Below are 18,988 nucleotides of genomic sequence, written 5' to 3'. Positions count from 1 at the left end.
TTTTCCTTTCGAATTTACACTCCAGAGAAAATTATGTCTTCTAATATTAATGATAACCAATGTTGAAGGTTATTGTAACAGACAGCAAGATTGTCAGATTTATATTCTTTGGTTACATTAACTAAGAACTAGAATCCCCTTTGGATTTCAGCAGCATTCTTCAAGCACCAAGAGGAAATATCAACAGTTTGCTGTTCTAATGAAAGGATCAAATCACACAGAGTTCCACAGGAGTCTATGCACTTCAAAATCACTGCATATTTTCATGAGTAATCCTAGTAACAGACTACAGATTATATTCACTAAATTTGACATTGATATTATGCTGGACAGTGTTACAAGCACATTGCATGATGGAGTATGAATTTTAAAATGGCTTAATAAGTTAAAGAACAGATACATTAATGCATGAGTCAGTAAAATAATTTCAAGATTCTACACAGAGGATAGGATTTATCTTGCCTATTTTACCTGCTCACTTACTAAATCACCCTCAAATTAATGTCTAGGCTCCCTCTAGCTGGTTCATTTCATCCATCCAAGTATGAACCAGCCTTAAAAGTCTTTTCTCTACTGTGTTCTCCCTACGAGTCTGTGCAACCAGTTTAGACCAGTTGCCTAACTCTTACATGACTAAAGCCAAAGCAGATGAATCTGATCCTTAGGAATAATTATCCAACAAACGCAGGATGCAAAACAATTGGCAAGGCAGTAGCTGGACAGCATAAAGAGAAAGAGCAGATCAGTCTGCCCATAAACCAAAAATGCTCTGCTGATGCAAAAATTGAAACCTTGGAGCAGAAATGCTGCTATCTGGATGTGCTAAATAAAGCTTCCACTCTGCTCAGCAGCAGTATGATCTTGGGGCAATACATTATGTTCTGGGCAACTTATTTCAAGAAGTGCAAACCAACTGAGAGTCCAGAAGTGAAAAATGAGAATGACTAAACATAAATGAAGCATGACCTTTACAAAAAGTTTAAATAAACTGATGCTTAGGCTAAATAAACGTGTCTGAACAGAGATAACTACAACTGCAAGAGATTTCCTAAAGCAAATAGTGGTGACTGGGGAAGACACACATTCAGGTAAAGAGAGTGGCAATAAAATTTGATTAGGATTTAGGTTGAAAATAGGTTTCCATCTAAAAAAAACCAAACCTTTTTTAAAAATGAAGAGGGGTAAGCCCTGAAGGAGATTTAACGGGAAGTTTAAGAAAGCTCCATGATCAGGGTGTTGCAAAATGATATTTGAGCAATTTTTATCAACAGTAAAATATATATATATATTACATTTGTGTTCTCAGAAGGACAAATTAGATTAATTCTCAAACTACTTTACAGTATAGTTTTAAGATCAGTTTACAAGGTAAACAAAAACTTAAAAAACTCATTTCAAATTTCAATTATAGGTAACTTAGGTAACTATGTACAACATATAGCCTAGAAAATATATTCTAGTCTATATTAGTAATTTAACATGCTACTAATACATTTCCTGCTAGTACTGCATGCTACAATATAAACCAATAGGAACTTCATGATAACAACATATTTTTTGTTATAATAAGAATTCTTTATACTACTATTACATATATTCTACTTTTATTCTAAATTACACTACATTTTATTATAGTTATTGCATGTAAACTGATTCTTCAGTGTCAGAGGTGCTTAAAATTTTTCTTTGCTGTAGTATAGAAAAAGCTGTGTTCTAAATGCCATCAAATTTAGCATTATTATCTGCAATTATTTGCAAGCATTAATTTGAAATATAATCTCTGGGGTTTGTTCCACAAATAAATCACAATAAATGCTTGACAATCGAGATAAATAAATTGTAATAAATACTAGACAAATTAAAGATATTCTGTTATGTGCAAAATGACAACTTAGGGGACATAAACTCTCCATTGCCCTGATACTCTTTTGTAATTTACTTGTATTTTCTACTGACCAGAAGCAGTTAAATTTGAAAAAGATCCAAAAGAGGCAAACATTCCCTGAGCAACCTGTCCTCAACTCTGCTCAAATAAGCTATCTTTTTGCAGAGGAATATTCACTCAGCAGGCACAGCTGTTATTCTGCAATTTTTACAGCTAAATCAAAGATAATTGGACTTCTGAGTACATTTAAATTGTACTCTGGGAAAAGGGTCTAACTTAATGCATCATTTGCATTAACTATAAAAGAGTGCGTTTTCACCCTGTAAAATTTACTGTGCTTAAAAAAGTATTTGGAAGTGCAAAACAGTTACTAAGTAATTTTAAAGACGTGTAGACACCTTTTCCACAGAACCTTTTCAGCTATAAAAGGCCATTAAACCAAACAGAAGTAAATCATTCTTCTAAATTCTTCACAGATAAAATATTAATGGTAATAGAGACTCCTGAAAATTACTTTCCTCCAACTTTTACTGAAGATCTTCAGTGAAAAAAAAGCCTGAGACAAAACCTATAATATTTTATTTAGTGTTTTTAATAAGTTCATTAGTTAATCATATGCAGATGAGCAGTTAGTTCATACCACAAAGTACTTCAATTTCAGTTCTCTGGTATTAGTTTAAGAACTTAAATTGAGACATTCTTTGTTTTTACTTATTAAGATTCATTGCACTTCATAATTTAACATTCAGACAATGTATTTTAAGGAATTTTAGTCTTAATGTTACATAGAAAAACATGAAAAGAAAAATGCTTATTAGCATTTCATCACTAGGAAAGAAAATTTGAACTTTTTCTGACAAAATGTCATCTTCAATGATTACACAGGTACATTTTAACAGGCAGAATAGTGTCTAAAATGTTCCTTGCTCATCTTTTACTTTTACTGATATGGGCAGTAAATATCAGATAGGCAATTCCATCAAAATAGACTAATTTTGGTATTCACAGAATTACAGCAAGGACAAGGTTGGAAGTCACCTCTGGAGATCCACCAATCCAACCCACTGCTCAGATCAGGGTCACCTAGAGGAGTCTGCTGAACACTGCACACAGAGATGGATCCAGTACCTCTCAGGTGATACTCAAAGTCTTTGAAGACTCCACAGCTTGTCTAGAAAAACTTTCAGTGTCTGACTACCCTCACAGGAAAAAAACCACTAAGTCTCACATTTACAGAGAATTTCCTGTATTGCACTGTGTGCCTACTGCCTCTTTTGCACTCACTGCAAACTGCTGAGGTCTGGCTTAGTCTTCTTTAAGCATAAATACACAATGTACTCACATCACATCTATCTATCTGAGCTTTTCCATACCCAGACTGAATGACTCCAACTTGCTTTCCCTCTCCTCCTGTGACAGATGTCCTATCCCTCAATAACCTCCATGCCTCTTTGCCAGACTTGCTCTAGAATGTCCCTGTTCCTCCCATAAAGGGGAGCCCAGAATGGGACCCAGCACCACAGATGTGTCACCAGGGCTGCGCAGAGAGGAACAGCCACCTCCCTCGAGCTGCTGGCAACACCCTTCCGAAATGCAGCCCAGAATGAAGGGGATGTTGCTTGCTCATATCAATTTTGTTTTCCACCAGAATATCTGTTATCTTTCCTGGAAAGCTGCCTTCCATCTGACCAGCCCCAGCCTGGATGGGTTCATAAAATTACTCCCTCACTCCTGCACAGGATGTGGCATAAACTCTGGAACTTAATGAGATATCTGTTGGCCCATTTCTCCAGCCTGCCAAAGTTATTCTAAACTACTGTGCAACCATCTGATCTGTCAACCACTCCTTCCAGCTCTGCACCATCTGCAAAACTGCTTTGTTTCCACACAGAGGATCAACATGACTTTTCAAAGGTAATCAAGAATGACCTCATGGTAATTTTGACTAGGTCCCTCAGGAGTTGTGGGAAAATATCATCAGATTGCATTAACTTGTATCATACTCACTTTGTCTGCACATTTCCTAACCTGACTTTATTCCAAGTGTTGCATTTTCCTTCTCTAGATTTTCCCATTTGTCTCTGGGGCTGGGGATTGCTGAAAACCAGGCCTAACCATAAAGGCCAAAGCAAAGAAAGCATTAGGCACCTCAGCCATTTACATGCCTTTTGGCATCAGGCACCCTGTTCCATTTAGCAGAGGTTTTCTCCAATTTTTCTTTTGCTGTACAGAAGCCCTTCTTGCTGCCCTTCACATGTGTTCCTGAGCTTTTTCTTACCTAATCCTGTCCCTTCATGCTCAACATGCACAACTACAATCCTTCCAGGTCAGCCGCTCCTGCATCCACCTCTTGCATGCTTCCTTTTTTATATTTGGTTTTCCTCCTGTAGGTCTCCTGATACTCTTGTCTAACTTGCTGATTGTCAGGATGAGCCACTCCTGAGGTTGGAGGCATTGAGCAGGAATACAATGTACAAAGGATTGCTAGAGAGTTTTAAAGTCTGAAAGACTTTGAGTTTCCATCTAGATTAAAAAAATACTGAAGTAGCTTATTGAACTCATTCACTTGCAAGGCCATTTACAATGGAGTGCAGAAAATATTGCTGTAATGTGCTACATTACATATAATATCCTCACACACAATGCAGTTTCTGAAGGACATTAAGTGAAGACTCCAACTCAAGAATCATGCTGCATGACACAAAGGTATTGAGCTAACTGAACATATTATAGCTATAAAACTGGATCTATAATTTTTGTATATCAGCACACAACTGAATTAAAAGTCTTTGAAACTTTCTACTACACAATGAATTCTTCCCTCCCTCCCCCACCCCAATAACAAGGTTGCCCAATCAGTGTTACATTTATCTGTTTTGAGAGATGGAGCAGCAAATACAACTTGGCAAGTATAAGATGGACTGTCCAAAACACAGTAAAGAAAGACAAAGTAAATGGAAGGAGCAGTAAAGAGATCTTGTGCTTAGCATTGTGCCTTTGACATGAAGAAATAACATTTGGTTTTCATTGTCACTGTCTTAAGTATTTTCTTAAATGACAAAAAGCCACAGTAAAACCAGCACACATCAAAACTGGTGCCTATGAAGGCACAGGAAACAGTCTCAAATCTATTACTGAATCTTATGTAAGGTAACCACCTAACTCTGGGGTCTCTAAAAGCAACAGCTGACATGAGAATCTACACAAAAGCATTCAAATCTCTTTAAACTCAGACCATAAGACTGTGATATACATACATACACACATACATATATATATGTATATAGACAGATACATATATATATATATATATATATATAAGGAAATAAATATATATATAAGGAAATATATATATATATAAAAGGAAATAAACATATATATATATAAGGAAATATATACATATATATATATAGGAAATAAATAAATATATAAATATATATTTATATAAAAATATATATATAAGGAAATAAATAATTTAATAGGAATAGAAAGAATAGAAAGCTTAAAGGCAGCCTCCCCTTAGGAGCTTTATTCATTCTGATGCAGAAGTTGGAGCAACTTACCAGCTCCAACCAGTCTTTCTTCTTCTCAGAGTCACACATCCTTATTACACAGCAGCCTCTCTGATGATGAAAATATGCTTAATCTAGCTTAAAACATTACAAATACTTTGCAACTCATGTGATTCAGTGTCACTGGATGGTCACATCACTACAGCAATACACCTAAAAATCCATCAAGTCAGGACAGAATTTGATTCAACTAGTCCCAGTCATGCAAAAGTAAAGAAGGGTCCTTTAAAAAGTAATAATTTGATTACAAACCTGACAACAGAGAAAGGAAGATGCTGAACCCCTAAAAAATGGCTGAAGAACAAGTGTCCTCTCTCTTAACATACATTAATTTTGTATGGTCTATTTTCAGAAAAACTTCAGCATTGTTAATATCTGTTGTACTGAAGAAACAGATGCAATAATCTAAGAGCAATCTTTTACAGATTTAAATAATGTTTACTAATTTGATATTTTCAATGCCATATCTTTAACATTTTATTTCATATTCACTTCAGCAACATTCTGCCACAATGAATTGAGATGAATCATTGACAGACAATGAATTTTGACCTCTATAAAAACATACACTAAATGTACTTTAATGTCATAAATTACATGTATTTTCAGCGTAATTTGACTTTAAATAGCAAATAGGCAGAATATTACTAATAATCATTTCTATACACATTAAAATATAATTTCAAAAATTTTTAGCTAGTACTGCTTATAAAAATATTTTGAATTATGTATTTGCACTTAATTTCATAACAATAATAAGCAGAAAAATTTATTCAAGATATTAAATGAAAAACTATGAAATCAGAACTTCCCATTTTCAATAACTAACTTATCTTGAGTGTCTGATATATCTGCTTGAAAAATTAAGAAATCTACTTGATTCACCTGTAGGTGACACTGTTGGTCTTAGCCATAGAACCAAAGAGCAACAGCATTCCTGCAGTCTGGAACAATGGCGTTTCCAAAGCATAAATTTTTTTTTTGTTTGTTTTTTATATTTTTATGCTAGTCCTTTTCAGTTCCATTGTGTCTTGGTTTAATCCCAGCCAGCAACTGAGCCCCACACAGCCACTTGTGCAGTCCCCTCTGGTGGGATGGGGTAAAAGTGAGGCTTGATATACAGGGTAGAGATAGGTAAAGGTGCATATGAGGCATTCTAAGCAGAACAAGGAATTCATTCACCACTTCCCATTGGCAGCAGGTGATGAGGGGACCCCAAGGTGTAACAGTGACTTGGGGATACAAACGGTCCCTTTGAATGTCCCCCCTTCCTTCCTCCAGCTCTGTGGAGGAAGGCCTGTGGAATGGGATATCCCTGTGGTCAGCTGGGATCAGCTGTCCCAGCTGTGCCCCCCTCTCAATTCCCTGTGCACCCCCAGTACCCTTCCTGGTACTGGGATGGGGAAAAAGGCAGAAAAAGCCTTGACTCTCTCAAAGTGCTGCTCAGCAATAACAAAAAACCCTGTGTCACTGACACTGCATCCAGCGAAAAAGCAAACCACAGTCCATACTATCTGTTATGAAGAAAATTAACTCTATCCCAGCCAAACCAGCACAAATTTTAATATCAAACCCCTTCATAGACAGTGATTTATGAAAGTGCATAAAGTACAGATATATTAAAACGGAATATGCTCTGATAAAGCCTAAAGTAATGAAAAAATGTACCCACTGGAGAGGAAAAGGAAAAAACCAAAAGTATATACTTCTAGCAAGGGCTCTTCATCCAAATCGAGTATTTGCTGAAGTACAATGCCAAATAGTTTATTACTTATAGAGGAAGAAAAAAGAAAAACACTCAAAAATTCTGGTTTTAAAGCAGTTTAAAAAAACTTCTAGTAGCCAAGTCAGGCATGAATATAATTATTTCCAATAAAAGGGAACACGCTACCAAGAATGCAATTACAAAGCAACTCCACCTTATATCCTTTAGCTACAGAATACATAAACCAATTTTTTTCCTGTTGTTCAAAATGTCTGTAATTTTATCTGGCCTTGTTTCAACTAGGTTTTTACTGCTAAACCAAAAATTAACTCCCACCTTTCCGCCCAGTCAAAAGAGATTTTAGCCAAGTGAGTCATAGCAAAGAATGCCAGTCAATTACACACTTTATCATTGTATGTGACATTTGATTATTAATCACAAAGTAGCTTAGTCAAACCATGCACTAAAATTCTACAGATTATGCAATTACAACAAGCAAACAGGCATGTTAGCAAAATAAACAACTGTGTCTGTCTATTTCAAAAGTAAATTATTTCAAATAAAATGTAAATGCATGTCTGAAGAGCAGTGATTCTAATTTCTGAAGCATGGGAAGATTGATTTTAGTAAAATCTGTCATAAATGAAGAAACTAATTTAGGTCACAGACAAAACCTTCAGTTCCTTATAAAGGACTACTATTTTTTATTCAAACTGCTACTGTTTGATGATGTATAAGTACTTTGCCCCACTGGCAAAATCTCAGCTGTCATAGGCACATATATTAATGGAAGGGTCATAAATCAGAAGGACTTCCAACAATTTCACTAAAATACTGGAAGACTGATGCCAAAAAAAAAAAGGAAGTCCAGTGCTGAAAGCATAGACTGATAACATCAGCCTGAGAAAGCAATGTAGCTGTTCCAGCAACAAAAGAACAGAAACAATGCAGACAACATTTCAACCAAACAACAAACTTACTAACTGAACCCACTGGAAAAATATCCAGCCATTTCTTATACAAACTTCATTTCTTATTCAAACTTCATTTATTTCCCAATAGGTTTCATCAGCAGAGACAATCAAGAATCCTACACGTGATGTCACAGAGTTTACTGCCTTTGTTTTTGAGGAGTAAAGGTTGAGTTCCGTCATCCTTTAGAATTAATATCAGAGGCCCAAAGTTACCTCTCTGCTGTTTAATGTGAAAATTTTTCACCTGCTTTACTATTTGCCCAAGTTGGTGTAAGGAAGTAAGAAAACTGGGAAAACCATAGACTTCATAAAAATGGCACCCACAGAAAATTTCCTTCCTTGTCTTTAAAGGTCAGGAAATAACACTACAGTGCTAAAAACCTGGAAACTCATTTCTGAGGTGAGGTAGACGGGCATATCAGCATTACAGTAATGAGCCCAACCTGCAAGGAAGTGGGCTTCAAATATGAGGATTTGACTCAGCTGCAAATAAGTAAGTGCAGATTCATCTAATCCAGGTTATGTCTTCATTTCCTTTTTGTTATTTCCTATTTTGGATCTCTGAAGAGAGTAACCTTAACTTTTCTTCCTTCTGCTTATCCATTGAAATACTTTTAGGATTCTATTTTCTCCCTCCAAAAGCTGAAGAGAATTAATTCAGCCCAGCTGAGGACTTGAGTGTTGCTGGTCACAAACCTGAGTGTGACTGCTATCAGCTGGGAGTGCACACTGCTTACTGTGAAGAGACTGCCACAGTCAGAACTTTAAAACAGCCCACAGCATTTCAAATCTTGCAGATGTACAAAGACACATCTCTTCTGATAATGTTTTAATAATCTTTCTTTCAGAACTAATCACTAATTCAGAATTACAATTAACATTTAGAGAAAAAAATTTAAAAGTGAGACAGAAAAAAAGCGTAACAGTCTGTGGCATGTCATCAAGCCTCCTTGCCTCAAAGAGATCCTGGATAGTAGGTTTTTTTAAACACACTTTTGCCTGAAGATAGCATGATCAATGAATCAGGTAGCAAAATTTTTTTTGCACACTATGAGAACTTCTAAAACAATGGAAATACGTATGGAAACAACAGTGTGAAGTGGAGATGACTTTGGGACGCAGAAATCCTACACTATAAAAAAGATTTTGATCCTTCTTGACTCAGACATCCACTTTAGCACAGACTTCTGTTCTAAGTATTTCAGTTTTTTTTTTTTTTTCATTTGAAACCTCATTTAGAGAAAGAAAGACTTTTTTTAGATTGTGCATATCTTTGAAAATCCAGAAGAAAGAAAGTTTTCTTTCAGCAAGGTTGTACTAAGGAATATTCATGAAGTTGAATTGCTCAAAATAGAGACAAGTCCCTTCTTCTTTCTTTCTTTTAAATTAGATTTTGATATCTTCCTGTCCCAGTCCAAATTTTGATCAAAAGAGGATATTCTGCTATTGAAACCAGGGGTGTGCATAGAATCCAGCACTACTTTACATTCTAGGCATACTGGAAGAGAGATTATTAACCAGGTTAAACTCTGGTTTTGAAATGAACAACTTGAAAAGCAGAAGGTTTTTCAGTCTGTGAGCTTTCTAATTGCTGGATCACTTCTGAAGGCCACTTCATGAAAGTTTAACTCCTCATACCAAAAGAAATTTCTAGATTTTATTCATCTAACACATCCAAAGCATAATTTTGTTTCTGGAAGGAAATAGACTGGCATCTAAAGTCAAGAGTAATACAGATGTTTGCAACAGCTCCAAGTAAAAACCAATGGCATGCAATAGGAAATGAAGGCCATTTGCAGAAGACTAAAATCAGAGTAAGTGCTTACAGGGATGGACAAAATATACAGAATAAGCAAAAAGGAGATTAGATAGGGACAAAGAGACAAGAAAATGAAATAGCACTATCTTCCTTCAAAGACACTTTAGACTGTACATTCTACACCATTTTTCAGTGAAGTTCTTAATATAATTTTCACAAAATGCTGTGGTAATATAAATGGGATAGCAACTGACAAATCAACCTTCAAAAAAAATATGTTCTACAGTTGATTTCTGTTAAAATGCAGTACAATACAATATCCTGTGAATTACTATTATGGGAGAAGAGCTGTCGATATTCTGAATTAAAAACATTCATAATTCTTGCTCATAAACTGAAACATTTTTGAATGAGTGTGATATGCATGTCAAGATAACATCATCTTTATTACTGTAAAGAATCATTATCTCATGTATTTACTATAGGAATAAGAAAAGTCACAGTTTATGCATATTCAGCCTCTAACAGTGGGCTTTGTATATCTGTGAAGTGTGAAGCACATACCTTGCAGAATATCATAGAATATAATGCTCTAAAATTTAATATAATGTACACAGGAAAAGTAGCAGGAATCAACTTCACTATTTGCTTTTACTTAGAAGCATCTCTATACCCTATTAAAGTGCAGGAAATGAGAAACAGTATATGAGAAAAATAAAGCTGTAGATGAAACATCAGGCACCTCAACTTTATAGCCCTCTTTTGCTTCAAATAGTTTTGGACTTGATTAGTTTTATATTGCAGTTAAGAACTTGAGAAAAAAGCATTATTCCATTTTATTAGTATCAGATTCCAATAGGGAATAAAGCCTTCATGACTTAATATCAGAGTCTATTGGCTGACAGAATCTATCAGAGTGACCATCCATATCACTCAGAGGTCCTGATGCCATTTGTTGTTCTCAGAACTACTTGCCCTATTCAGCTCTGATGCTTTTGTAGTCTCTGCTTCACTTCTCACTTCTGCCTTGCCATCCAAAGTACAATTAATCAGCTAATCTTTGAGATGTCAAAATACACTTGGTCCTTCAGGCTATTTCCCCTCTTCAAGAAAAGCATTATTTTCAGTAATCAGACAAATGTATTTGCCAATGCAAATGCAGCTTACACAAATTCTCTTTTCATTTACAACACTACTGTTTACAATGACACCACCAATGCGGTTGTATTACTTGTGCTCTTCAATAAGAATTGCCCTTTTGCTCTAAATTACTCTTATTTCAAGTATAAACATCTGGGTAAAGTTAAATAGAAAAATAACCAGCTAATCAAATTTGCAATAAACTAAACAAAATGCACTTGGATTTTAAATACCAAAATTAAATCACCAGTGAAAGCAGTAAATTTATTTTTAAAAAATCCCAAACTAAAACTAACTGAGCTAGAAGTAACTGTGGCAGGTTAACCACTGCAGCTGGCAGATGTCCAACCAAGCACTCACTTCCCCTCCCTTCCTGGACAGGGAGAGAAAGTAAGATAGAAAAGTGTATGGGTCAAGATAAAAGACTGGAAGGTCATGTACCAATTACTGTCATGGGCAAAACAGACTTGGAAAAAATTATTGCAAACTAAAAATAGAGTACAAAAGTGAGGAAATAAAGACAAAACCTAAAAACCTCTTCCTGCTGGTCCCCTTTCTCCCCAGGCTCAACTTCACTGCTTTGTTCCAAAGTTCTCTACAACTCAGGGATGGGGGTTATAGTCAGTCCACAACTTCATCTCACACATTCCCTCCCCACACTTTTCCCCCACTCTGCTTTGTAACCCTACCACAGGGTACAGGAACAGGCTCCTTTCCACAGGCACAATTCCTGCCAGGAGCTGTTCCTGCACCAGCTCTCCATGGGCCACCTTTTCCCTTACTGCACCATGGACCTGCTGCAGTGTGGGGTGCTCCAAGAGCTGCAGGGTGGACCTGGATCAGCTCCACCACGGCCTTCAAAGGGCTGTGAGGACATCTCCGCCCCAGGGCCTGGAGCACCTCCTCCCCTCCTTCTGCTCTGACCCAGGCGCCTGGAAATCATTCACATTTCTGAACTGCTCAACATGTTTGGCAAATTAAAGTGGTATCTTTTCTAAACCTATGGTTTAGATACTTTCTTAGCAAAATGTGAAGATAGCTCTCATATAAACTGTGAGCAATGTTAAGAATCAGCTCTGAAAGCAACGTGACTTACATTTATACAGGTTGATGGGAAGAGAACAAATATGACAGCCAGCTGCCCATTTTCTAAATGATGGTACAAGTCATATTTAGCAGGACTTTCTTCACTACCCAGACATGACAGCAAAAATGTAAACTTTGAATTCAAATTCTTGGAATTTTTTAGAGATCCTAAAGAATTAAGGAGTTTTTGTTTGTTTGTTTGTTTGCTCTTATGTGTTTGGGGTTTTTTTAGGTTTTTTTTTTTTTTTTTTTTTTTTTTAAATGGGTGAATGCTCCTATAGTTTTTCCATTTTGTGCCTTCATTAAGAAAGAATGTTTTAGAAGCACATTAGGTTGAAAGCAGACTAAGGTGATATAGAGCTTCTCAATTGCTTCTGATACGCCCTTCTTTTATCAAATCTGTATCAGAAAAAAGACAGAGGTATGTGGAGTCCAGCAGAAGCCCAGTAGTCTTGGAGATGGAGATGTCTGTTTCTGTGATGTCCTTTAGGCCCATGTTGACAGACACAACCTTGCAGTTCAGTAAATTACAAACAGCTCTTTCTGTGGACCTCTAAGTACCTGAGTACTATGTAAACGTTACAGAAAATCCAATAACATGTTTTAAATGAATGACCTTGCTTTCTGTATAATTAATTTTTTGATCAAGAAGAACCATAACAAAAATAGAAATTCTTTTGTTAAAAAAAAATCTATATTCCTATAGAATTAAAAAAATATTCAGTGGTTCAGAAGTGGCAGAATCAGGACTATTCACACAATTACAGCTTGATTAATTTTCTCGTAACATTTATTTAAAAGACAGTAAATTTCTTTTTCCTGCTGTCTGAATCCCTTTGACTCCAACAACATGAGAATGAAGGAACAGAGACATGTAGAGGTTTATAGGCTGGGGAAATTAGCCTGCTTTCAAAATTTGAAAGCAGATTTGTTTCCAACTACTACACAATTTTAGCAACACAGGAAGTACTTATGATCTGGCCTTAACACTAACACATATCTGTAACAAGTAAGGCTCATGAGAGTCAGGCACTCCTCAAAACAAAAGAAGAGATCTAAGACCAATATAAGTAATTATGATTGCAACTGCAGGTCTGAGGCACAAAATAAAGCAAAAACATTATAGAAAACTTGTTTCAACTTCAAAATGTCAGTCTCACTTACATGTACTTATTTGAATTAGAATGCAGGCTTTTGACAACGATTATACCAAAATGCATCTAATACAAAACTGCTGAGGTACCAGTTCAAAGGTGAGAAACATTCACACTAACTGAAGATGTGATAAAACATCAAAATCATTTTCTTTAAAAAGAAAATAAAATATATTTAACAGGGTAATTTTCAAAAACTATATTTAAAGTTTATAAAGGTGGAAGAAACTTTGAAAAGCTTTTACTATGTTATGCTAAGGATCTTAACTTTGTTTTATGCTATGTTCACATAAAACATTAAAAAGAAATTATCTTCTACATTTTTTGATGCCCACTAACTTTGTATTAAGGCCAGAAGGCATTTCTGCACTCTGTACCACTGTTTTGCACAAGCTAAGGCATGATGCCACTCATCCATCAGCTCACAATACACTGTGCCCAGGGCAAGGCACTGCTTTCAGACCTGGTGATTACCTTATAAATCTATACTGCTCCAATTCCAGCTGTATTCTCCAAACTTTCAAAAGATAACTATAACTACATTGTATTCGTTGCAAATGCAAGGTCAAACCATTCTATGTTTCTCTGAATGGCAATTGTCTCAGAATTTTAACACACATCCCACATTAAACTTGTAACTGTGGCTTTCAAGGCATAAGATATGGGGAGCAGGTTGAAAAACTGACTGAAGAGTCAATAAAACTATTTTCCTTTTTCTTTTTAAATCAATTTCATTATTGGTTAAGTCAGAAATAACTTATTTTAAAAGCTTATGAAGTGTGTTGGAAATATAGTAACATTAATGAATATTCAAAAATAGCATTATAAAATCATATAATGTTTAATACCATAGAAGTATGGAGCAGCAAGAAACATGGCTGCCTTCTGGATGGGTATAAATGACAGCATGGAAAGCACAGAGAGAGTTATTGCTGGAAAAATGTGCTATAGACCTTTTTAATTGGAATTTTTCAAAAATATTTAAAAGATTTGATTCTACCACAAAGGGAATGAAAATGTAAATTCCCTGGTACTTTTTTTTTTTTTTTTTTGCTAGCATTTATATCCTTTAAAAATATTTGTAGAAAAAACTAATAGTGGTACCTCCCACTGTACATTAAGGATGCATTCCTGAGAAGGGAGACAGTTACCAAATTTGTCAGATAAAGCAATTTTTCCTCATGAGGATAAGCAGTAGAGCTTCATGTAATAACTTAGAAAAGATATATCTTTAAATATACACAGGCAAAGTATGAAGGATGAAGCAAGCAGGATGGAAAGGAAGCAGAAAATGATCAGGATTGTCACTTAAGCACTACCTCTAACTAATACCTGACAATCACCTTATTTTTACATCTTTCATCGTGACTGATTTGATTCACCTGAGGACAAAAATAAAAGTAGTGAAAGTGCAACTCCTCAGAAAACAGGCAGAAGACTACTGTCACAGGAGATATTTATCAGGCCTTCAGTTGCCTAGAAGTACCAGCTGAGATCTTGGGAAAATGTTATCCAGCCTTAAATATCAACATCTACTTCAGCTGATGATCCTGCCCTCTGCCTTTTACTGCCTCATATGTATACACAATATATATATGATACATACATAAATTGTGTGTGTGCATCTACCTGCTGTAGCATCAATTCTTACAGGAAAAACTGTTTTTCTGTTAAACAAAGGTCCTTCATTACTTACACTACTAAAGGCTAAAAAACAGAGCAATGATTGGCAAAGCAAATCTGAAACTACAAAGAAAGCAGCAACACCTATCAGAGTATTCCTCTCTGAGAAATGTGTGCATTAGAGAGGCTGACAAGTAAAATGAAGTTTTGAAGCAAGAATCAATTTAATACAGGGTAAAAAATGGTGAAAGAAACCTGCTTGGATGAAGTGGTTTAAAGTGCCTAGTTGAGCAAAGAAAGCTCATGAGTTTTGATAGAAAACAGTATATGTGCAGAACAATAAGCAAGATCCAGCACAAGCAATGCTCTTTGCTCAGTTTCTAACATGCCACATATTTGCTTTGTTTTGCAGCAATGAAACATTGCACACTGCTGGGCTCCAGAATCTTAAAGAACAGTAGCAGCAATTACACTGGAAACTCTTGTATTGCTATAATCTCTCATCCTCACCTTCCACATTTCTGATTAATCATAAGACTGATTAGATACGACAAACAAGAGAAAACATAAAATTGTTATTTCACTGTCCCAGAATTTTAGCCTTTATATATTTTTGTCTTCCTTTTAACCTTCCCAATGTTTTGAAGACCAAAGACACAAAATTGAGTACATGCAAAACTGAAATTAATCAACACTTTAACTATAGTTTCTTTGAAAATGTAGAAACCGAGTTTTGGGTCACAAATACAACGGCTTCCAAATTTTTCCTTTTCTGGACATCATTTTTCTTTTACCTCCACTCTTCCTAGATGTTTCAAAACTACAAATATATTTCAGATTAGTGTTTCTATACTATGACATATATAGGAAACTGTAGAAATCCCTTGAAGGTAAGTTTCAGGCAAAAAAAAGCTAATTTCAAAGCAATGAAATGAGTCCATGGCAGGGAAAAAATATATTTTACCCACATCCTCCCTTTTCTATTTCTCCTTGATTTTTATACATCAATCTGCTTTAGCCTCTTCTCCACAACAAAATTAAGAATTATGCTAGTAGCGGCATGCTGGATTAAATAAAAGAGCGTGATGAACCAGATAGTCTTTTCTACACTCAAGTTACTGAGTTAATACTCTGTATATATTAATAAGTTCCCATTACAAGAGTAATAAATTTCAGCTTTGTAAACTATTTCCCATACACATTTTTTAATAAATCCTGAAATATATTTTTGTTTCTTTTGTCCCCTTACTTTTTTTGCTGGATATAAGCAGAGTACTAATAATGAGGTGAGATTGTAGGAATTATATTGCTAACTAGAAGAGCAAGCATAAATAGCACTTTTCCATTCTACATTCATTCTGTTCATCCAGCTTTGTCCTTACATTCAGAGCAGGCTTTTCTACTGTCACTTTCAGTTTCAGCAGTGATTACACATTATCTCTCTCTCTATTAAAACCATGATCTACTTGATTATGTGCCCTAGCTGAAAAGTACTGTGAAAACAGGAAGCAATTTAAAATGGTAATTTGGTGTATCTAAATAATTTCAATTACTAAAAGTTCCTACCAAACTTTTTTAATTTTGTAAAGTCGGATTTTAGGTAGATGGTGTTGCAAAGTCACTCTGATAAAGTACCAGAGATTTTACTGTCACTCATTGACATTGGTTTGCTATTTATTGGTTACCACATTATTGTGACTGTATGTACCAATGTGTGTGCATGTACATCTCCTAATTGCTATTCACAACCTCATACTGGGTAACCACTGCAGTGGTCCTCATAATCATTGATTACATACTTACACATATTCTTGTCACGTGAAGCGTTTTTCTCTCCACTCACCATAAAATTGTTAAATATCTCAAAGCTAAGACTGCTAAAATATTACTCATCTGGATCAACAATTATTATACTTCTAAATGTTCATATAGATAATACAACCAGTTCTTTTTTCTGTTTCTTAGACCAGGCAGAAGGGGAAAAGGTAATCGCATGGAACTGTATACAATAACAGGCATGCAAGTATCTTAAGATTTTAGAAAAATTATATTTCATTGACACAAACAGCATGAAATAAATATGGCAAAAAGTGTCTGCTAAAACAAAATAATCTCAATTCATACAATCCTATTTAGGAGGCCAAAACCCCACAAATTTTATTAATTTCTATGAATGTTCAAAAGTTTAGCCTAGCAATATCTTTACTTTTTAAGGACAAATGAGGAACAGTAAGGCCAACCATTAGCAGGAACCTACAGTTTTTGTTTGTTGCTCGTTTTTTTTGTTTGGTTGTTTTTTTAAAGAAAAAAGAAGGTAAGTGTTATTTTAATATATTTGCAACAATGTTGTTGTTCTGGATTTATTTGGAACTTATAATAGCATTCTTATTTATTTGGAACTTATAATTCGCAGACCAAACTTTAAACTTCTCGAAGATGGTTTTTATTGAAGAATTCTGAACTTATATCAGTGTACATAATCACTGTAATTAAAGGTGCAGTGATAATGCTTCAGCTGATTAACCAATACTGTTACAAGGAGTTTGAAGAGCAGTGTACCTATGAAAAGGTACAAACACACACACACAGAGAACAGTATTTGGAAGGAGTAAGCATACCTGTGTTCGCAGAATTTCGCCTTTTGACAGTTGCATATCACCAGTCAGCTCTTTCACAGTTATGCCAAGTGGTTCCAGACGCTTGCTGAAGTAATTTGTCATTTCAGCTGCCAAAGCCTTCATAGGAGCAACATACACAATCTGCACCAAAACAACACTCACTTGATAAATGAGCAAACCCCACAATGTCGTTTGTTTCATGGCAACCATTACAAATCACAATTTATTGTGAAATATGATGCCAGGCACTTACAGTGAAAAATCTTAATAGTGATATATGAAAAGTAGTTATCTTTGTTGGATAAGTGTGCAGCTGTTTAAAGGACAATGGATTTTGTTTATACAGCCTCATCACTTTGAAAATTGGTTCTGCATGAAAGCTAAATGCATTTTCATAGCTTTTTATTCACATAATAATATTTTTAGAACACAAATAAGAATAGTTTTAATAATAATGAAGTAAATCAAAACTAGCCTTATCTTTAACTTGGAAAAGTCTAATATCCTTGAGAACTTCCTGATTTCATATTCCATGTACGACATACAATAGATTTTACCTTACAAGTTAAAAAGCTGTTATTTGGTTCATTAAACTCCTACCTTAAACTCATCCTTTTTGATAACACCATGCTGGACATGCTGGCGAATTTCATGCAGGATTGTCAGCATGGCAATGTTAGTCTTCCCAGCTCCAGTGGGGGCACAGATCAGCATGTTCTCGTTTGTGTTGTAGGCAGTCTCAAAAACTATGGACTGGATTCGGTTCAGCCTTTTCATGCCTTTAAAAGCAAGTTGTCCAATCTATTGAAACAAAAACCACACATATCCTGTCACAGATGTTTGTACATGTGTTTGTGTATCTATGCATATATTAAAAGAACACATGGAATCATACCTTCAGATAATATTTATTATTCCAAGTTTTTTTTTTATTCTGAGGGTACCATTTAAACCACTTAAACCCTCAAATAGGGAATCAATAAAGAAAACAAATTATAGCAGGATAATATCTGGTAAAATTAATCAAAATCTTTAGCCTCATACTATTTCACCCCCCATTATTTTACTGAAGACTGGCACCAAAACTATTACTAAAATAGGGATCTATTAGTAACTAAACATCAGTAAAACAGCATTAATAGGAAAAGACCAATATACACCTCAAAATCTAAGATGAAAAACTACTGGAAGAGGAGGCAGCAAAACAACAGAACTCAATAAAGTTCAATTTTGCAAACACAGACACACAAATTCAGTAAAAGTGTTCTCTTGCATCTCAAAAGATCTCCATCTTGCAATTGTCCCTGTTCAGACCTTTCTCCAACAATATTCACAACAAGCTGCAGTACCAAAAGGAACATAAAATTTGTATGTGTAGTCCAAAAAAAAACTTAGAGAATGTTTTGAAAAACTAAATTTTATACTTGATACAGGAAGTTCTGCTTATAAGAATTTAATGCATGTTTAAATCT

General features: G+C 35.2%; 1 protein-coding gene across 1 annotated transcript in view; it reads right to left on the bottom strand.

Annotated features, from left to right (window-relative positions):
• Positions 1 to 18,988, bottom strand: part of ASCC3 (activating signal cointegrator 1 complex subunit 3) — a 250,697-nt gene that overhangs the window by 166,189 nt on the left and 65,520 nt on the right. The window contains exons 9-10 of the mRNA XM_058019769.1: positions 18,117 to 18,317; positions 17,517 to 17,657 (exon numbers count right to left, since the gene is read on the bottom strand). Coding sequence (XP_057875752.1) covers positions 17,517 to 17,657; positions 18,117 to 18,317 — 342 coding nt within the window. The remainder of the gene's footprint in view (positions 1 to 17,516; positions 17,658 to 18,116; positions 18,318 to 18,988) is intronic.

Source organism: Melospiza georgiana, chromosome 3 (assembly GCF_028018845.1).
Source record: "Melospiza georgiana isolate bMelGeo1 chromosome 3, bMelGeo1.pri, whole genome shotgun sequence".
Classification (NCBI taxonomy): domain Eukaryota; kingdom Metazoa; phylum Chordata; class Aves; order Passeriformes; family Passerellidae; genus Melospiza; species Melospiza georgiana.
The sequence above is the reverse complement of the archived record's forward strand: the minus strand, read 5'-3'. Positions and strand labels throughout refer to the sequence as shown.